General features: G+C 31.8%; 1 protein-coding gene across 1 annotated transcript; it reads right to left on the minus strand.

Annotated features, from left to right (window-relative positions):
- Nucleotides 1-16,202: 16,202 nt before the first annotated feature.
- On the minus strand, nt 16,203-17,822 carry LOC18604231 (alpha-1,3-arabinosyltransferase XAT3-like). The gene is made up of 2 exons (XM_088804790.1): nt 17,612-17,822; nt 16,203-17,518 (listed from the first exon to the last, which is right to left on the minus strand). The coding sequence occupies exons 1-2, from the start codon at nt 17,763-17,765 to the stop codon at nt 16,350-16,352; spliced, it is 1,323 nt and encodes a 440-aa protein (XP_088660916.1). The 5' UTR covers nt 17,766-17,822; the 3' UTR covers nt 16,203-16,349.
- Nucleotides 17,823-19,878: the final 2,056 nt, after the last annotated feature.

The raw sequence follows: 19,878 nt of genomic DNA on the forward strand, positions 1-19,878 counted from the left end.
GTCGGTAATACTTTCCGTTGAAAAACCATTAGAAATTTTTAACGAAAAATTTCGTTGGAAAAATTTACTTTCTGATGGTTATCCCATTAGAAATTTGTTGAAAATTTCCAATGGAATTCCGTTGGAAAACACTGCAGTAAAAATTCCGTTGAAAATTTTCAATAGAATTTTCGGTTGGAAAAAAAATTCCGACGAAAAATGAGAGAAAATTAATCGTAAAGATGGCATCTGGAGATCAGAAAGCTTCATTAAAAGAGGAATCTTCTTCTCCAATTTTCTGCAAATCAGTGCATATAATTTTTTCAATATAACTTCTTATGTCCTTAAATCGAAGTGATTGATTTCCTTGTTCCTAGTTCTTAAAGAATACTTTGACTGCTAGACACGTTTAGTGTGATGCTCTTCATCCATTACTAACCATGATTGTAAGTACAGATATAAAACTCAAGTAATAAACACACTGACAATGATTGTAAATACACAAATAAAAGTCCAAGTATTAAACACAATTAGATTACATATCTAAATACAAGAAGGAAGTGTGACAAAAGAGCATACATTTTCTTCCTTATGAGAATAGGTCACTTCCCAATTTTCTCCTTCTGTAGCAAACCAAACTTTTATACTGCAGTCTAGTGAGCATGAGAACAAACACTCTTTACAGTGAAGAAGAGACATCACAGCATCCTCATGTCCATTCAAAGTCTTAATGCACTGTAATGTGTCTGTATCCCAAACCTAATCAATAGACAAAAGAATAACATATAATAAAACAGAAAAAGGAAAATTATTTATAAATTGTTTGAATTGCATAGCCCATGGAGTTGTGCAATGAGTCATTTAGTTCCAAAAGAATGATAATTTGTTTGTTGTTAAAAAGCACCAGGTTTTAGCAAATCAACTCACCCTTATAGTGTGATCCACATAACCAGATTATAAGTTTGTATCTCCAACAGCTAAACATAGTACAGCACTAGAGTGGCCCTTGTAGACACCTATTCCCTAAATAAAAAAAATATATAATAAAAATTAATCAAAATAAATAAATGAAATAATTAAATAATATAATAAAATTAAAAAAAGAGAAAAAAAAATGTTTCAAAAACTGACCTTTCAAGAATAAAAAAGACCAGATTCAAACAAAATCAAAAAAATAAGATCTTTCAAAAACAAAAAAAAATCACAAAACCGAAATATCCTAGTTTTCTACCAGTAGACTACCCTAGCCACAATAAAATAAAATAAAAAATTACAACAAAAAAAAAACAAAAAAAAAAGGAAAAGCCAGATTTGAAATTTTGTCATAGGAGTTAGTGGTAGGGAATGAGAGTTGGAGGTCACGCTTTTGGGAGTTTGAGAGAGAGAGAGAGAGAGAGAGAGAGAGAGAGAGAGAGAGAGAGGGAGCGTGGATCAGTGGTTGGAGGTGAGAGAGAGGGAGAAGAGAGGAAGGAAAGTCGGTGTTGGCGAGGAAGAGGGAGAAGAAGGAAAAAGAGCAAGAGAAGAAAGGTGCAGCGCTGGTGGGGGAAGAAAGAGAAGGAAGGAAAAGAAAAAGAAAGAGAGGGAGAAAAGAAGAAGAAGAACGACGTTGGTGGGGAAAGAAAGAGAAAGAGAAGAGACACCAACCAAAGGAGAGAGGAAAAAAAAGAAGAAAGAAGAGTAGAGAGAGAGAAGAGAGGAACGACTTGAGAGAGAAAGTGAGGGAAAAAAGTGAAAAAAAAAAAGAGAGCTTATATACTCAAGCACAAAGGCATGCTAAACGGCACCGTTTTAGGTGCAGCTTGAAGTGCCCATTCAAGCACCAAAATGGTACTTTATATGTTAATGACACAAATTATATGTTATACTTTGATATATATTATAAAATTTGTATAATTAATTATCAATATAATTTTATAAAAAGTATGATAATAACTAATAAAATTAATAACTGTAAGCATATAAATGAAATTTACTTTAAGCTTACATATAAAACATATTAATATATATATGTATGATGTTTTAATATCTCATATACATACATATATATATATATTAACTTATAAAGTTATATCAATTAAAGAATATAATTTGTACTCTTATATTAATACAATAGGTTATATATATATATTGTGAATAATGCAGGTTTGTCTATATATATATATATTTTATAGCTATGATTCCAATTTGTATACATAGATATAATAAATTAATATATTTTAAATATATTATATTAATAAGTTTATTATAAATCTATCTTCTTAATTTATATATATTAATTAATTACAATTAAACGTACATAAAGTATTATTATTTTTTGTTTAATTGATTATTCTATCTTATCATGTATTTTTATAAAATTAACAAATTTATTTTGTTCTTTTTATAAATTTTTTAATGTTATAAAATTAATGAATTTGGAATTATTAATTTATAATGTATGATTCAATAAAGTTTTAAAAAATGTACAAAATTAATCAAAGGAAAACATAATTAAGCTTTTAAATATTATAAACTTCAATATGTATGTATTTGCCTTTATTAATATCTATTTTTTATAAAAGATTAATAAAATTTGTAAAAAGTATAAAATATTTTAAGAAAAAATTTAAAATAATATTATTACCAACGGAATTTTTTGTTGGAAAATTTCTGTTGGTAATAACTTTTTCAATAGAAAATTTTGTTGGAAACTTTACCGGGCTTCAAAATTTTTTGAGTCCTTAAACTTTTCGACGGATTACCAACGAAAAATTTTTTGTTGGAAAATTCCAACGGAAATCTGTTGGAAATTTCGTCGAAAAAGGTGGTGGTTAAAATTTTTTGGTCGCAAAAAAATTTTCCAACGGATTTCCAAAAGAATTTTTTCGTTGAAAATTCGTCGAAAAAATTAGTTGGAATTTTTGTTAAAATTCTGTTGAAAATTCGTTGAAAATTTCCAACGAAATTTTTTCCGTCGGAAAAAACGTGTTTTTTTATAGTGTCAAGGCATGTAATAATGCCACTTGTTTTCAAGTTTTATTCACCTTTATTGGTTATGTGTAAAAAGATTGTAGGCGATAAACCTTGAGCATATAATGAAGCCAATGATTGACTGTATTTCATATTAATGAAATCAATTCATTGAGTATCCATTAGTGTATGCCAAAATTACCTAGACTTCTATATGATTTTCTACAACAAAAAGATATAAACAAAATCTAGCTAATATTAAGAAAGGAAAAAACGATTGTTGTTTGTTGTATGTTCTTTTAAACCAGAGGAGTCTTTTTATAGGCATAGCTGATTGTTCCAACGAAAACAACTTTTGTTTTCCAACGGACATCACTTTTTGTTCAAATAGACACAACTGTTGGCTTCTCAATAAACATGACTTTTGGTTTTAGTCATAATTATTGGCTATCACTTTTGTAATTAAAAAATAAATTAAAATAATCAAGAGTTTATAAATAAGAGTCTTCCTCTACCTAAAAAGCATATCTTTTGCATTGAAAACTTTAGCCCATGACAAGTGGTATTAGAATAGATGCAAATCTTCACTAATGTGAGACTCCCATGAAAGATATTAGGGTCAAGGTAGACCCGAACTCGTGTAAAGGTCCTTTTCCTTTATGGGTATTGGGTGGGGTAGAATGCTAGGAATCCCAAATTAGTAAGAGATGAGGTGGGTCTTGGGTTTATAAATAAAGACTATCCTCTACCTAATATGCATATTTTTTGGGTTGAAAATATGGGTCTGTGATAAGTGGTATCAAAACAGATTCAATTCTTCATTGATGTGAGAACCCCATGAAAGATTCGAGGTCGAAATAGACTTGGACTTAATATAAGGACCCTTTTCCTTTATGAGTAAACAGCTAGAGCAATAAGGGTGTTGTACAATTGGATAGGGTAAACTGTCATGGATCTTATATCAGTAAGAGATAGGATGGGTCTTGGGTTTGTAAATAAAGGTCTTTCTTTAGTTAATAGGTATGTTTTTTATGTTAGAAAGGTGGACCCATGACACCAAGTGCCATTATAATTAAATATTATTAGTTGTTAGCCTTGAGTTACATCATGTTTTGATTTGACAAAATTGCATGATATCTTGAGTTTAATGTTAAGTATTTGAAATTGTCTCAACCATATTTTTCAACCCCTAAAGTCACAAATTATTTCAAAAGCCATGCATCATTAGAAAATATCACAACAGCGTTCAAATAATAATATTCAACTAAGTAAATAAAGAGCATATATGCCTTGAATTATTATTTAATTATAAGAACAAGGCAAGGAAGAAATAACTGAAGAGATGTGCCAAAAAGTTAAAGAATCCTTAAGACACAAGTCAATAGTAGGCCTTAAAAAAGCTCAAATCCATCCAAAGGTAGAATGGTTGAAGCACAAGTGAAGAATCATGAAACAAAGAAGACATAGTTGACCCTAAAGCAGAAAGCTCAAAAATTGAAGAATTACGCAGAAATAGTCGACCCTAGCTCTTCTATAGTAGACCATGGCAAGCTTGATGTGTGGAAAAGAGGGAAAATGAACACATAGTCGACCATGGCTTCACCATAGTCAACTACCTCTGCCTAGATTTGAAAAACGTAAGTTCTCGAGAATTAGATTGAGTAGAGGAAGGTTATACTAGACTATAGAGCCTTAATTTGAGAAATATGAAGAGCATAGTTGATCCTAGGAGCATTGTAGTTGACCCTCAAGCTTTATCAATGGCCAAATTTAATTCAAACTTGTGTCTAACGGCTCCAAACTTTACTTTAGTTATAAAAGGTTGCCTTTGAGTCATTTTGAAGAGAATAAAAGACCTACACTCACTTGAAAACCCTAGAGAGAAATCCTAAAGCTCGGTTTCCCTTTTAAGCCTTCATCTTAGTCTTCCATCAAGATTTGAAGAATCATTCACTAGAAAATCCTTGAGAAAATACTTCTGTTCTTTGTACCCAACCTTAAACTTCCTAGCATACAACCTTTGTGAGACATTCTAGTGCTATACTGTGTACCCATCTTGTAAAGGTTCTAGCTTAACCTTAAAAAGCTATTTGTGAGGGTTGTGCTTGCTCTTGTGAAAAAGCTTTTGTAAGGATTATGCTTGTTTCTATGAAAAGGCATTGTTGAGGGCTGTGCTTCCTCTTGTAAAAAGGCATTGTGAGAGTATTGCTTGAACCCATTAAAAGACATTTTTCCCTTAATGGATTCTAAATTCCTTGGTGAGCTAAGGCAATGGATGTGGGCATTTGAGGAAGCTGAACCACAATAAAAATACTTTTGTCTTGATTTCTTTTCCACATTGTGATTTATTGTTTATATTTGCCTTAGAAAAACCACTCATTTTATTTTTGACACAAGAAATATATTTTGTTGTAAAGACTTGATTTTTATACTTGGTTTTCAAAGAAAATTTTTAAATACCAATTCACCCCCTTCTTGGTATTAATTAATTCCATGACCAACCAAAGCTAGGAAAGCCAATCCATGGTCCATTTTGCACTTCAACTCATTTTAGTCCAATTACTATGCATTCATTCTCTTCTTTATTTAAAGAATTCTTCTTTCTTATATTTTCCTAATGTGGGATTGCATCCCACATTTAGTATTGTTGACAACTTTCGATTTCATAAAATATAGAGAGAAATGAGAGATGGGTCGGCCATTGAATATGGAAACAACAAATTTATCAATGGTCTTATCATTGTTGTTAAAAAGGCTCAATTTGATTGGGATCATTGATGGAAATTTGCAGATTTGGGATCACAAAACTAAGAGGAGGAATGGACTGTAAAGAAAGGATAGCAAAGCTAAGGACTTAAAAGGATTTAGGGCAGGAGTCTTTTTTTTAGCAAGAGTTTTTTTTTTAGCATGCGTGAAAATTGTCTGGAAATTGTCTTCTACCCCTCAAAGGCGTAAGACAACTTATTAAGTCAATTGGTCTTTTACCCATTGACTTGTAAAATTTTTTCCTATTAGATCTCTTTTTTAGTCATCCAAACACCAGTACCTCCTAAAAATGTTTTTTGGAAAAATTTTTACTTTATAACAAACAGAACCTTAGATAAAATGCACATTCAAATTTTAATGATGTACATAGAGTGAACATTCAAATTTGAATGTCTCAACCATTTAGTTTAAATTTGAATTCTAGATAAGCTACATAATTGTCACGACCCAAATCCGGAGCATGACCGACTCAAGGGTTTCAATTGGAATGACCCTTTTAACCCATGCAAGCCTTAGATAGTAAATGATCCAAATACTCATATGTGTCTCATGGGAATTATCACCATGGAATCATATGCAAACAGGTATAAACATAATGATATCAAATATCAAATATGCCATATGAGTTTGCACAATCACATGCTCATATGCAGAAGTAACATATATCATAAACTAGTATATAGGCCATCTTGTGGCAGATACAAAGCATAAGCCATTTCGTGGCAATCATCCATAATATCAAATATTACATGACACAATAAAGTCATAATCCATAGCCGTCAAATGTAAAATATCAGACCAGTGAAGTATGACTCAAAGTAAAGGGGTTGATGCTACTGGATGCCTGACCTATCACCTACCAAACTGATTGTAGCAATAGCTCTTTTTGATGGATGGCGAGCCAAGCAATCTACTAATATAAAATAACAAGTGTGTCTCATATGTGTGAGCTATAAATATTTCCTTGAGAAGATATGAGAAAGGGAAACAAGCAAATGGGGAAGAGTATTTATTAAATTCATTTTTAAAAATATGCAAATAAACATTTAGCCAATGTTTTGCAAAACTCACTTTTCCAGGCGAAACCATAAATCAAGTTCCGTTTTTTCAAACGTCATCGTAAGACAAACCCACTTTATCAAGCGTGTCAAATAATTACCTGGTCATCCAGCTGACATCTTTTAGACGACTCATATACCAACCAAACCTGTAGCCTCAAGTCCATTATCTTTCAATGACATCAAGAAACATACGTCCTTTCTCACTCCAAGACCGATATCTTCCAAGCGATACATGGATATAACACTGTACCTTTTATAAAACATCGTTTGCAAAAAGTTCATAAACTTCAAAAAAATATTTAAAAGTTCAGAATCAAATCAAAAGTTTGATTAAAACATCATTTTAAGAATTTTTGAAACATAATTTGAGATTCTCAAAGATTTAGTTGCATGCTTAAACACATTCCCCTTTTAGAAAAGCTTTTGAAAACATGTCAATTCAGAAATAAGCCTCATTTATCCTTACATTAACCTCATGTATTGGTAGATTGTCCCGTTTATTGATAAATTTGAAGCACAATGCAATTTTGGAGGTTCTGTGATGTATTTATTGATACTTTATAAACAAGTATTGATAGATAAGCTACAAAGAGCAAAAATTTAGCCTAGAACTCATCACTAGGACCTCAAACAAGTCTATAAATCAACCATAGACAAATAAACAACATTTAAACATCATGTAACAATAGGTATGATACAATTAATCAATTCAATCATGAGTTCGATAAGAACCTAGTCTAAATCCACACAGTAGACATTCAATCAATCAAAATGGAGCTCTAACTAAAGACATCCAAACCACCTAGTGTCGTCACATTAAATCGAATAGCTCGTTGCTCTTGGCCAAAAACTATTCATAAAAAATCAGTAGTACTTCGTTAGCTACCAATATCCAACAAGCCCTTGGAATTTCTTAATCGGCTTAAGCTGTCACTCATTATGCATAATGGCTAGTGCCTCCTATCACTAGTTATAGGTCTTTATATCGATAAGCTCCAACAACTACAATGCAACAATTTAATGTATAGTGTATAATCAATCAAGGGATGAAATCAATCATTAATATCCATAAAGGTTAAGACAACATAAAACCACAGTCAATCAACCACACATCATTTTATAATAAATGGCAATAAATACCATGGCATCATCAAAAGGAAAAACATTTCTCATGCAACTTTTAAAAATCCATCCATCATACATTAATCATTCACAAATGAGATGTTGAGATATAAATACAATTGAAAGGCTTGTTCCCCATTTACAAATACTATATAGTATACTATATATACTTGGTCTATAATTTTCATCAAACATGCTTGAAAGCATTTGCTTACCAGACAAATGTTATCAAAATCCATTTATATGCAAGACTATAGAATAGGCATACTTAATTATATCAAAATAATTAAAAAAAGTTGTTGAAATAATTAGGTGTGTTAATTTTAGTACTTAACAATAGGAATTAAAATTTTAATTCATATTGTTAAGTACTAAAATTGACACAACTAATTATTTTGATATAATAATTAAAATCATTCTCATTTCTCATTTCTCACACCCTAATCTTATTCAAACAATTAAAATTATAATTAAAACTAATAAACTAATAAACTAAAAATAAAACTATTAGCAAATTTACTTTGTTAAATTTGAGTGACTACTAGACCTAAGATTATGATGTCCCTCAATATTTCATCTGATTATTGTCTCTCTCTCTTAACTCAGTTTAAAGGATTAAGTTGTTAACCTAGAGTCCTCAATTATTTATACATCTTTGTCAAGTTTCTCATAAAAATATCTCTCCCAATTAATTTACTATATGTCTATACAAATTAAATTAAAGAAAGATTCATTAAGTTCATGCTCTAATCCTGGCTACGTATGGCTTATAGGTGTATGTCTATCCTATATGTAAATCAAATCACCTAATCAACTAAGTGTATTAGATCATACACTATTCTATTCAAGGTTTACCTAAATCTCTTTCGTCACGGTTTAACCTAGGTTTTCAATTCAATTTAATTGGTGGCCAATCGATTAGAACCATTAAGAACAAAATAGAACAAAAAACTACAATCCATTAAACATAAGCAAAAGAGAGATAAATGAATCAAACTATGTATTAAGTTCAATCATAATTTTATATAAATAAAATAGTTCATTATCAAGTCACACATCATCATCAAATAAAGTTTAATCATTAAAAACAAATTCAAGAAAATAAAAGAATAACAAAAAAGATAGAAAAACCCAAGAATTGTAATCTTGATCTCCAAATCTCTTTAAATCATTCAAATTCTTCTCAGCTTCAATGACTTTGCAGCTTGATTCTCAAATGTTAATCTAGTGTTTCGTTATATTTCTAAAAGTCCTCCAAAAGGTTGTTTTTATAGTGATTTGAAGTTAGGCCAAGTTGGGTGAAGAAATAAGTCAATTCAAATTAGGATTTCCTCATCAGACTATATGAGCCGCCGCCTTGACCATTAAAATAGCAGAAATCATAATTGCTCTAGGACTACTATAGTGCTCCAAATTCAATAATATTTTTTACCACCTTCTAGGCCAAACTGGGCAAAGTGGTAAACACAAAAGTTGTAGCATTTTCTCTTATCTTTCCAATTGTCTAAGAATCATCTCATTTGGAGTTCTGTAAAGAGATTTATGGTCAAAATATCAAAACATGTGCAGTGAAGGTTTGCACCTCAAAATTGCTCTCTTTCTTCCATTAAAGTCTTCCTTCAATAAACACCTACGAAGGCGTAAATTAAAAAAAAATAACAACCTCTCTTAATTACATTAACACCAAGTTAAGCATAAAATTAACTAAAATTAGATTGACTCACCTAAATTACTAATTTAAAATAATTTAAATAAAATCTACTAATTTTTATGCATTACCAAAAAAATTAAGCTAAATTACTATCAAAATTAAGCCCAAATAACTCTATATCATAGAGTTATCACACCCACCTCATTGAAACGTGCCTTTCCTCTAGCACCTTTTGCTGAACACTTGGTTCTCCAAAAATATCATCTTGTTCAACAGCACCTAAAATCCAACTTTCCATCATCAATATATTATTCTCTAACTCTAATCTTAATGAATAACCATTTATCCTACCATAAACTTCTTTAATCATTCATAAATCTAAAATTAGCAACTGTAATCTAGCTTAATGGTGAGTTCTAAAAGTTAACTGGTTAGAGTATCTTGTAACCTTATCTTAATGAGCTTGAGAGGGTTTAATCCATCACAAATCCTTCAGTGTAAAGATTAAAAACGGATTTGTTAGAAATCTTGAAATTATGGAAATCAAAATCAAAAGTTTAAGTGTGAGAAATGAGAAAACTTTACCTTTAGGAGTTTGCAAAATCAAAAGTTGAGGTTAAGAATGATTTTTTGACACTTGAAGATGATTTTTGATGTTTGGAGTGAAAATGGAGTGAAAAGAGAGAAAAATAGGTGAAAAGGTCATGCTAAGAATGGACGACGGTTGAGGGGTTTTGGGGGTTTTTAGGGTATGTCTTATTGAAGGAAAATTATGAAATAGCCTTATTTTTTTGAATCTGTGTCAAATGTATCGATACATTTGCAAAACTATCGATACATTTGATTTTAGGTTGAATCTATTGATACATGATGAAGATGTAATGATAGATAGCTCAATATATCGATACATAATGAACACGTATCGATACATTTTATCTAGAATATGCTCTGGGTGTCCTTAACAACTTTTAATAGATCATAAGTAAATGTCTTCATTTTTATTTCTTTCCTTTTTACTCTCCATTTACTTAAGATATTTAATGTAAAGAAGTAAACACCCTTCATTTGGTTTCAATCAAAATATCTAAAAATCAAATTCCAAAGAAATCAAAATCTAAATTTTGGTTCTAAGAACAAAATTGAAAAAGTTCGATTGAAATCAAGTTTATGGCTCTCATTAACCATAGCGAAGATACTTTTAAAATTATGAAAAAATCATTTTGTTCCACTTCAATATCAAGGGAGCCATTACCATCATTTTTTTATTACCAATAAATCATTTTACAAAAATTGCATATTTTTACTTTTTCCTGATTTAGAAAAATTTCTGCTTTCAATGGTGACAAGTAAAAAAGTTTGCAAGGTTACGAAGGATAGAAAACATGGAAAGGACCATAATCAAGAAACAAAATCATGCATGTTAGAGGATAAAACGCTCACCAAGGAATTGTCCATTATATCATTGGATCAAATTATCATTTTGCCCTTATCTAAGAAGTGGGGTTTCACAATAACAAGACTAGCTGTGCCTTAAAACACTCCTTTTATTCATTTGAAAAACACAAAAAGTTTGAGAATAAAACCTCATTTCTCTCAAGCTTTCTTCTCTTTTGTTGCTTCAAGAACTTTTGTGTTCTCTATTGTTTTATTAGTTTCGAGATTGACTTGTGCTTGATGAGGGGTGTATTTTGGAGTTCAACATAGTATAAAATTGAGCTAAAGTCTTGACACGTGAAAGTTGATATTAGAGCAAGTTGATTAGTAGACGAATTGAATAGTTTGAATAATTGACTAGTCTGCATCCATCTAAAAATGATAGAGACAAGAGTTGCAGCCAAATAAGACTACTCTAGTTCACGAGATATGTTGTCCTTTTTAGATGATTGAGTGTCCAAAGTGGAGTTGGCTGTGGGTGAAATGAAGGACATATTTGAGGAGGTCAAGGCCAACATCGAAGAGTAAGGATTGAGGGAGAATGAGCTTTGAGGTAAGATGTTGTTGACCTTTCATGAGTCAGCTGACATGCTAAACTAGCGAGATGTTACATTTGAAGATTTGGTTGAGGCATTAAGGAATTAAGTATGTGTACTCAACGTAGCAACAAGGTTGGTATGCTTACTATTTAAATAAGGGCTTGATTGAAAGTGACTAAGCTCAAGGAGTTTCGAGATGAAAAAGGGGTGAATGAGGTCGATAATTTTTTATGGAGTTTGAAGGAGTATTTTCGAGCCATGGAGATCATGGAGGATGTTGTACCTAACACTGTTGTAATGTTCTTGATGGGCACACCTTTTCTATTATGGAGGCATTAATGCAATGACAAGTTCACAAGGTAATCATTGGCACTTGGAAAGCTTTCTAGAGGGAGCTTTGACAGCGATTCTACCTTGAATACGCCAAGGACAAGGCAATGGGGAAGCTACAAAGGTTGGTCCAAAGGGGTAACGTGCGAAAATACATTATGGAGTTTTTAGATTAGTATTATAAGTAGGAGATTTAAGTGAAAATGAAGCCCTATATATGTTTATAGATAGGTTAAACCATGGGTGAAGAAAAAACTTCAACATAGAGGCGTGCGAGACCTCATGCGAGTCATAGTAGTGGTCGATGGTCTAATTAAGTTCTGTTCATCTTGACTTAAGAAAAAGAGTAATGGTGAAGGAGAAAAAGACAATGGGTAGAGGAAAAGGTCGAGGAGAATTCGCCACCATTAGACCAAGGTTGTTGCTAAAGGGATGTGTAAGGAAAGGTAGCCTACCAAATGTTACTTGTGCAATGAAGCACATAGAATAAGGGACTGTCCCAAATGTATCAAGTTCATGGCTATCCTATTGATCGGGGAGGATCTAAGAAACGAGAATGGCAGTTGACTTGTAAAAAGACCTAGGGAGCAATTACAATTGGAGAGCCTAGTGTCGTGCAAGGAAAATGAAACCTATCAAGTAGCCCACACAACCCAAGATAAGGGTTGATTCAGTGGTGGAGTGCACCACCATTCGTACTTAGGGGAGCTTAGGAGCACCTTGAGATTGGGCAACATTGTGTTGCACTAGAGGGAGTAGCAATAAATGACAACAATGTTGTATGGTCCACGAGAGACCAAGATTAATGGCAATGGGACTGCCACAATTAGGAGCTTGAAGGGTTAAGAAACCTAAGGCATGAATGCGGAATCGTTGAGATCAGCCAAGCACTCATGTGAGTAAGGAGTCGAGGCAATGTTAGACTAGTTCGTAAGCAAGTACTAAAGGAGATAACACATTTTAGTGAATTATGAAAATGATAAAAGTGTTAAACCAGTGATACTTGAAGGATGAACATGTAACAAGACAATGTGTGATATTAAGGTGTTCGAGTCAAAAGAACATAAAAGTAGAATGTAGAATGAATGAGCCTAAGGCAAAAGTGCATAAAGCGAGGTTGTCGGAGGCAAAGGAATGGGAAGAAATGGCATGTGACGTGGTAGTGCACGACATAGAGGTGCCTATCTCCCAATAATGGGGGCATTATTGAATTTTGTGGGGGAAAATGTCACGGTTTTAGCAATTAGCAACCTAATAGGTTAGGTAGGCTAGTAGCCTAAGCAAAGCAATTGCCCAACAACCTAATAAGTTGACCTATTAGCCCGACAAATAAAAGGCTTGACCCGTTTACACGCCAAAGATAGAATTATTTGTTCACTCTTTTGAAAAGTGTAGATAAGCTTATTTATTTGAAATTTAAATGTAAATAAAATGATGTTTATAGGGTGAACATTTAAATTCGAATGCCTTAGCCATTTATTTTAAATTTGAATTTTTGACAAGCTAGATAAAAGGGTTAGCTATGCTTATAAATACCCCTTATTTTCATTTATAAAGCACACCGAGTTTTAGAATAGAAACTCATTTCTTTATAGTTTTCGTCTATTTTTTCTCTCATTTGTGCTACTTTGTTACTTCAAGAACCTTTGTGTTCTTGGCTGGTTTTGTTATTTTCAAGGCTGACTTGAGCTTGGTGGAGGGTGTATTTCAAAGCTCAAGGCTGGAAAGAGTTAAGTTAAAGGCTTGACACATGAAATCAACAAATGAATGAAGAAGTTAAGCCTTTTAAGCTCAGATTCTTAATCTTTTACTCACTCTCTTTTATTCATTTTGTTAGAATACCAAAACATAACATGATATTAAAGATTAAAAGATCTTTAAGGAATGAAAGGAATAGAGAAAACCAGAAAGAAAAGTTTCCTTTCAAGCCTTAAACACATATCCTTGTTTGTTAGCTTCAAAAAAACTCAAATATAAGTTGTGGGTTCAAACAGTTTTGCAACCCCTATTATCTCTAGTGTTTACAAGAGAGGATTACCTTATATGTGTTGCAAAATGAAGGCATATTTGATAACCTTTGACATATGGGAAATTGGGAATGACTATGTGGATGGTAGAGGAAAGAGCATTGTTGCGGTACAAACCCTTTTGGTACAAATTCATCGCTAATGTTCTTTTTGTTTCTCAAAGCAAAAGATTAAGCTGATGAGCAACTATTGGTGCTACAAATAACAACAGCAAGGTCTGGCTGATTGCTAGTGGTTATACCAACAACATCACACACGATGATGAAATCTTTAATGAGTTGGACAGGTCTTAAATCTCCCAAGTCAAAATTGGGAATGACTATGTGGATGGTAAAGGAAAGAGCATTGTTGCGGTACAAACCCTTTCGGCACCAAATTCATCGCTAATGTTCTTTTTGTTTCCCAAAGCAATCTAAATTTGTTAAGTGTTGGACACATGTTAGAAAAAAAATCATGCTTTACTTTTTAGAGGTGAGTCTTACGTTGGGTATGAGCCAACTGGCAACAATTTGTTTTTTGCTCAGCCAAGAAAATAGTGTATTAAAAAAATAAAAAAAAGCACACTATGAGTGAGCAAAAATCGCTTCGGCCAACAACAAAAATACTTTGAAACAAAAGGCAACAGCAAAAACTAGCTAAAATTAAAAAACAGCATAACAAAGAACAAAAGTTTTCCTTTAGAATGAAAACAAATATGCATGTGTACTTTAAGGAAGTGGATGAATCTTTTATAAGGCATAAGAGGTTAAGACAATTTTATTCAACCTTGAGGCATATGTCCTTTTTATTTTACTTTCTTTTCTGTAATTCATCACCAAATACGTTTCAATTTTCAATAGGGATTTATGAACTTGCTAGCGTGAATAAGGAAGAACGAGAACCTCTTATTACCATTATGTAAAATTAAGAGGAGGTAAAATTTTCTTGTCTTATTCTTTCAATTTATATTATTATTTATATTTGTTTATTTTTTTCATATTTATTTTATTTGCTCATATGTTCTAAGTTTTTATAGATTTTCTTTTCCAAATTTCTATGATCCACTAACCATGTTCTTCTTCTTTCTTTTTTTATAATGCGGGTTCTATCTTCCACGTGGCATTTTTTTTTCTGTTATGTGAATTTTATTTTTTTATGATTTTAGTCCTTACAAATTAAAAAATTATTATGTAATTATCAAATATAAGTTGTAGTATTGCACTGTTACTTAAAATTTCATCAATGTATCATTTTTTATTAATTCTGATTATATAAGAGGAAATTATCTTGAGTATATCTTTTTTATTTGCTCTACGTTTTATATTTAGTTGAAAGGAAGTTATCTTGAGTATATAAGAGGAAATTATCTTGAGTATTTAGTTTTAAACAATCTTACTTATATAAGAGAAAATTATTAATCCTATATATCGTAGTTAACTATTTATATTTTATCCATTATAGTTTTATATTTAGTATTATAAGTTCAAATAGAAGTAAAATAAGAATATTGGATGTGATTGCATTAAATTTTTTTTTCAGGTTTGATTAAAATATGAGTAAGTTAAAAATAATTGACAAAATTTTTAAAAGAAAAGATGCAAATCATCCAAATGATTCTCCTATGCTTGAGTCACCAAGTCTCAATGATTCAACTCCAAAACAAGAGCAATGTGAATCAAAAGTCAAAAACTTAATCCTAAAGAAATTGATGCTTTTTAGTACAGAGTCAATAATTGATTAATTTGTATTCAAGTATCATTGAACACAATTTTACTAAAAGACTATTGTAAGTATTTCTTTTCTTAATTTACATATTGTATAAAATTATTATCTATTATGAATTTTTTAATTGTTGGTTAAATTCAATATATTAATTTTTAAAATTTTAGACTTTATTCCTTTGTCTTTGATCCTTAACAAAAATTGACTATCTTCGCCCCTACAGTTGTGAATTATAGATGCTTAATGAATTGTTCCTTACCATTATTGTTCCATACACTTGTGAATCTCACTCAAGTGTATGATTTGTATATGTGCTTTTTTCCTTTCCACTTGGCTCAAAGATAAATCTACTAAATGCTCAAGTTGTCTTGGTGTGTACCCGTCTCACGTGGACAAGAAATGAAAAGTGATGCTTACATCTCTTAACTCTCCCCAAGATAAGATGTTTCTAGGAGTAAATGGGGATTATACTTAACTTACATTTTGTCTTATCCTTACCTTTCCTTAGACTTTTGAATACCATTATGTGTTTGAATGTAAAACCTTCAAGTTAGAAGTTTTTAATTGTTGAATAACTAATATATGAACTTTAAATAGTTGTTTTCCGAACAAAAATATAAGAAAATTATTATCTTTAAGAATAGAGTTACATTTGATGAAGATACAATATGGTTTTAATTGATAAATATTTCAGTAATTCTTTAATCGCTAAAAGGATTTCTCCCTACTTACACTCAAGCTAAATTTGAAAAATGAAATGCAAGGAAGAATGACCCTCATAAGTTAATGTTTACTGATGTAAAAGCTCAAGAGCTCTTAGCAAAGTGGGTCTGAACCTATTCACATCAAGGTTGACATTCTGATTATCCAAATACACTGCCTTGAATGCCAACCAACCTTGTTTCCAAATGGAGGATGGATTGTTTAAAACCTCATGCTGTGGTGGATATTGTTGTATCAAGGTACTCTCTTCTGTTTTAATCTTATAATCTAAGTACCGTATGTTCATGTCCTTGGAAGGCTCTCCAAAAGCAGTTCTGGCCGGCCATTCCACCCCTCCAATGGGAATTATTTGAATCAAAATGGCATTCTCAGGTAGAAAAACCATGTTGGTTAGGCCAGCTCCATGAACTCCCATCATAACATCACAAGAATTTACGATTTCTGCAAACCTTGGTACATTCGTGGCCTCCGCTACAACTACATCGTAGCCCAAGTTTCTAGCCATTCTGGCAATTTCGTCTGTATTCGTGAACGTTCTTGTTCTGCTTCTTGAGACAATGAGAAGCCGAGGTCTTGCCTTTCCATCATCCTCCATCCTGATCGTGGTAGACTTGTTTAAGGAGTACGCACTTCTCAAAAACTGCCTGAAGTTTTTCATTGAATATGGTGATTTTGTGGTATCAATACTCAGCTCGTGAGGGCTACGTTTGAGACCAACAATCACACTTGTGAAACAGTGGATGCTTTCTTCATTATCAATGTCGACAACGTCGTAATTAGACAGCTTATGCAGTATGATTTGGAACTTCTTAATCCACCATGGATTTCTGTCTGTGATAAGAAACTTGACTTCACCATCAAACAGTCGAGCAGTCGAATACAGCGGAATAATGATGTCAGTGAAGTCATGGTAGTTGTTTCCCGAATATCCGCCAAGGGAAAAGAGGACGGCCGGAACTCCATGATTTTGATTGCATTGAGGGATCGTGTTGTTATCCACCGCAGGTTTGATGGACCATTTCTTCACCGTACTCATTGCATGTTCGTCTTCTTTTCGAGTATAAGGTCTGATAACCCGTGAGCTGTTTTCTTCCAGGATGCTTTCTTGGGGTGAAGCAGAGAAAAGAACAGTCGAGGATTTTGCATCAATCCTTATATCACCATTGATCTCACAGAAGTCTGATCTTGTTTCTGAATTGCACACTAACTTCATTCTCTTCGGTACAGAATTCAAACCTTGAAAAACCAATGTCAAAATCATACAACTAATCAGGCTAATCCTAATTTTCTTGAAAAAGAAAAAAACAAAAAGGGAAATTGGGAACTCACGAACTGATCTTGGATCCGTGTAAGGCTTGAAAACAAGGCAGAAGCACAATGCAATGAGCAAACAACCAAGGAATGCACCATATCCAAGCTTCTTCTGGTCAGATCGACTAAAGCTTCTAGCAAATATTGTGTCATACATAATTTTCTCACCCATCCTTTTTCCCACTCAATGTCAAGTGCTAAACTGATTTGATTAAAGGATGCAGATACAAGGAACCCAAGATTTTTCTTTTAAATTTGAAGAGTAGTTCAATTAAAACCTTTCGTTAGGCAGTCCAACAGACAACGACCGAAGTTTAGAAAACAAATAATTAATTATTCTAATTAAGACAACTATATTGAAGGAGGTTGGGGAGGATTTTTCTTTGATTAATTGCTCCCCCAGTTATCTCTAGCTTTGGGTTTTCTAGTTGTATGGGAGGGGTCTGAGAAGAACCTTGTCGACTGCTATGACAAACATACATCTCAATGATTAGTTTGGTGATTTTCTAACATATCATAAGAAAAGATGTACACTCCACCTTTGGCTTCGGTAGGTGATGAGATATGTCTCAAAGTAAATTACAAATCTCATAGTATTTAGATGCTTACCTCGAACTAATGAGTCATTGCAGAATTTCCTTGCATCACCGCTTTAACAAACATAAGTGATACAATCATACAATAGATCCAGGTATTAATTAAGAGGTATCCAAGTATCGATCTGTGGTTTTGTAGAATGAGATATCTCAACAATGTGTCTTCTTTATTTGTTTTCTTGTTGGGAAAGGCTGAATTTTATAACGTAAAATGGATCCACGTGGTTGCATTGAACAATGTCTTCTTCATTTATTTATATATTGTTGTAGATGCATGGACTGATGGACACATTCTAAAAGGAGGAGTTGTTAAGGGATTGTTTTCACAGTAATACAACCACCCTTGGATTCGTACCTTCTTAATTAAATAAATAATATTTATTTTAATATTCTGATTTCTCTTTCTTACCTCCTTTCTTTATGTATAGCATCACGTCAAGTGGACTAAGTTTTGAGATTAATATGACAAATTTCTTTCCCAGAATTGACTACATATGTTATGTGGGCCTATAAATATTAAAATCAGTTAATTAACTTCATTAAAAGTTTAAAAATTGAGAGAGAAAAAAAAAAAAAGAAGCTTAAACAATTGGCGATTCACAAGAAAAAGGAGGACAACATGCTTGAAATTGATGGGTTGGAAAGATAGTGGTTGTAAGGTACTAATAGCAGAAATTGTTTTTTAGTTAGGTATAATCTTTTAAAAAATCTTTGAATTATTTTAAAAAATTAAATAAAATTTTATTTTTATATTAAGTTTAATCAAGTTTTTATATTTTTATTATAAATCGAGTAGTCTCATATAACTAACAATTGATTAATTGTCACTAGTTAAAAAGCTATTTTTCATTTTTACACTCATGTTGTATTGACGTAGTGTTGAGGTGGAAAGTGAAAAGTGTCATGTCGCAAATTATTACAATATATTAATATGCTACGTCAATATCATAGGATATAAAATAATATGTGACGTTTATAATAATGATAGTTAATCAACCGTTAGTCATAAATACATATTTAATTAAAAAAATATAAGAACTTGATTAAACATAATAAAATAATTAGAGTTTATTTAAAATTTTCTTAATAGTTCATGAACTTTTTTAAGTAGTATACCATTTAGTTATCAACTAATTAAGTTAGCAATAATTATTTTTTTATTCTTTTGGTAAAGAGTAGTAACTCTTGCTTTATGATTACCTATCCGGAAAATGTTTGGACTTTTGTCCTAAATTTTATTTTATTTTCCTTTAATGGGTCTTGCAAGACATGAAAGTGAAGCAAACTTAATTTGTGAAAAAGAATTTCCAGAGATTGTCATTTGGAGCATCAACCAGAATTAATATGGCCATATCCAGCCAAAATATATGGGCTATTTGGAAGTGGTGTATAACGTTACCTTGCTTATTAGAGTCAACGTTAGGCAGCAAATTCACGCACCATTTTAGTTTAATATAGTCGCCGACATGTATATTGGAAACTATACACATATATTGGAGTTATATTTACCTCTCCCAACAAATTGTTTTATTCTAAGTACTTTTAATTTTCAACAAGTTATCTTTTGCTAACAAGTGTCCAAAGACATTTGTTAAAATTACCATATTAAATAATTATTCACTTAATTATCAAAATTTATAGTATTAACTATCAATTATTATATTCAATATAATAATATCATTATAAATT

This window comes from Theobroma cacao, chromosome 3, assembly GCF_053813885.1.
Source record: "Theobroma cacao isolate CCN51 chromosome 3, ASM5381388v1, whole genome shotgun sequence".
In the NCBI taxonomy this organism is placed as follows: Eukaryota; Viridiplantae; Streptophyta; class Magnoliopsida; order Malvales; family Malvaceae; genus Theobroma; species Theobroma cacao.